General features: G+C 32.0%; 1 protein-coding gene across 1 annotated transcript in view; it reads left to right on the top strand.

Annotated features, from left to right (window-relative positions):
• LOC133636386 (CYFIP-related Rac1 interactor A-like) overlaps positions 1–2,500 on the top strand; it is a gene marked incomplete at its 5' end in the record, with an annotated part of 4,651 nt that continues 2,151 nt past the window's right edge. The window contains one exon of the mRNA XM_062030379.1: positions 1–108. Within this exon, the coding sequence (XP_061886363.1) occupies positions 1–108 (108 nt within the window). The remainder of the gene's footprint in view (positions 109–2,500) is intronic.

Here is a 2,500-nt window from a genome sequence, read left to right on the forward strand (position 1 = left end):
GAAAACGAGGTGAACAACGAGATGGCCAATCGCATGTCGCTGTTCTACGCCGAGGCCACACCCATGTTGAAGACCCTCAGCAACGCCACCACCAAGTTTGTGTCAGAGGTACCAACCAAACTGCCAATACTATTAAATATATACTTTGTGTTTCATTTTGATGGCAATTATTAGTCCTTTTTATCCATTGTAGAATTGTTGTAGAACATGGACATATTTTTATAATCATTTGGAAATGTGATAATAGTCCAGTAATAAGTCTAATACTGTATAGTAGTGGTTCTCAAACCTTGTTCACCAAGTACCACCATCATGACATCATTAAATACAGTAGTGTAGTAGACCTAAGTATTCATTAAGTACCACCATAATGACAACATTAAATACAGTAGTGTAGTAGACCTAAGTATTCATTAAGTACCACCATAATGACAACATTAAATACAGTAGTGTAGTAGACCTAAGTATTCATTAAGTACCACCATCATGACAACATTAAATACAGTAGTGTAGTAGACCTAAGTATTCATTAAGTACCACCATAATGACAACATTAAATACAGTAGTGTAGTAGACCTAAGTATTCATTAAGTACCACCATAATGACAACATTAAATACAGTAGTGTAGTAGACCTAAGTATTCATTAAGTACCACCATCATGACAACATTAAATACAGTAGTGTAGTAGACCTAAGTATTCATTAAGTACCACCATGATGACAACATTAAATACAGTAGTGTAGTAGACCTAAGTATTCATTAAGTACCACCATAATGACATCATTAAATACAGTAGTGTAGTAGACCTAAGTATTCATTAAGTACCACCATGATGACAACATTAAATACAGTAGTGTAGTAGACCTAAGTATTCATTAAGTACCACCATAATGACATCATTAAATACAGTAGTGTAGTAGACCTAAGTATTCATTAAGTACCACCATGATGACAACATTAAATACAGTAGTGTAGTAGACCTAAGTATTCATTAAGTACCACCATGATGACAACATTAAATACAGTAGTGTAGTAGACCTAAGTATTCATTAAGTACCACCATGATGACAACATTAAATACAGTAGTGTAGTAGACCTAAGTATTCATTAAGTACCACCATGATGACAACATTAAATACAGTAGTGTAGTAGACCTAAGTATTCATTAAGTACCACCATGATGACAACATTAAATACAGTAGTGTAGTAGACCTAAGTATTCATTAAGTACCACCATGATGACAACATTAAATACAGTAGTGTAGTTTGACTCCATGAACTATTCAGACGCACTTTGTCTCGCAGCGTTTTTTTCAGGGTATTGATGAAGTGTTTGGAATGATGAGTTGTGAATGTTGATATAATAGTTGGAATGATGTATGTTGGTATAATAGTTGGAATGATGTATGTTGGTATAATAGTTGGAATGATGTATGTTGGTATAATAGTTGGAATGATGTATGTTGGTATAATAGTTGGAATGATGTATGTTGGTATAATAGTTGGAATGATGTATGTTGGTATAATAGTTGGAATGATGTATGTTGGTATAATAGTTGGAATGATGTATGTTGGTATAATAGTTGGAATGATGTATGTTGATATAATAGTTGGAATGATGTATGTTGGTATAATAGTTGGAATGATGTATGTTGATATAATAGTTGGAATGATGTATGTTGGTATAATAGTTGGAATGATGTATGTTGGTATAATAGTTGGAATGATGTATGTTGGTATAATAGTTGGAATGATGTATGTTGGTATAATAGTTGGAATGATGTATGTTGGTATAATAGTTGGAATGATGTATGTTGGTATAATAGTTGGAATGATGTATGTTGGTATAATAGTTGGAATGATGTATGTTGGTATAATAGTTGGAATGATGTATGTTGGTATAATAGTTGGAATGATGTATGTTGGTATAATAGTTGGAATGATGTACGTTGGTATAATAGTTGGAATGATGTATGTTGGTATAATAGTTGGAATGATGTATGTTGGTATAATAGTTGGAATGATGTATGTTGGTATAATAGTTGGAATGATGTATGTTGGTATAATAGTTGGAATGATGTATGTTGATATAATAGTTGGAATGATGTATGTTGGTATAATAGTTGGAATGATGTATGTTGATATAATAGTTGGAATGATGTATGTTGGTATAATAGTTGGAATGATGTATGTTGGTATAATAGTTGGAATGATGTATGTTGGTATAATAGTTGGAATGATGTATGTTGGTATAATAGTTGGAATGATGTATGTTGGTATAATAGTTGGAATGATGTATGTTGGTATAATAGTTGGAATGATGTATGTTGGTATAATAGTTGGAATGATGTATGTTGGTATAATAGTTGGAATGATGTATGTTGATATAATAGTTGGAATGATGTATGTTGGTATAATAGTTGGAATGATGTACGTTGGTATAATAGTTGGAATGATGTACGTTGGTATAATAGTTGGAATGATGTATGTTGGTATAA

This window comes from Entelurus aequoreus, linkage group LG20 (genome assembly GCF_033978785.1).
Source record: "Entelurus aequoreus isolate RoL-2023_Sb linkage group LG20, RoL_Eaeq_v1.1, whole genome shotgun sequence".
NCBI lineage: Eukaryota > Metazoa > Chordata > Actinopteri > Syngnathiformes > Syngnathidae > Entelurus > Entelurus aequoreus.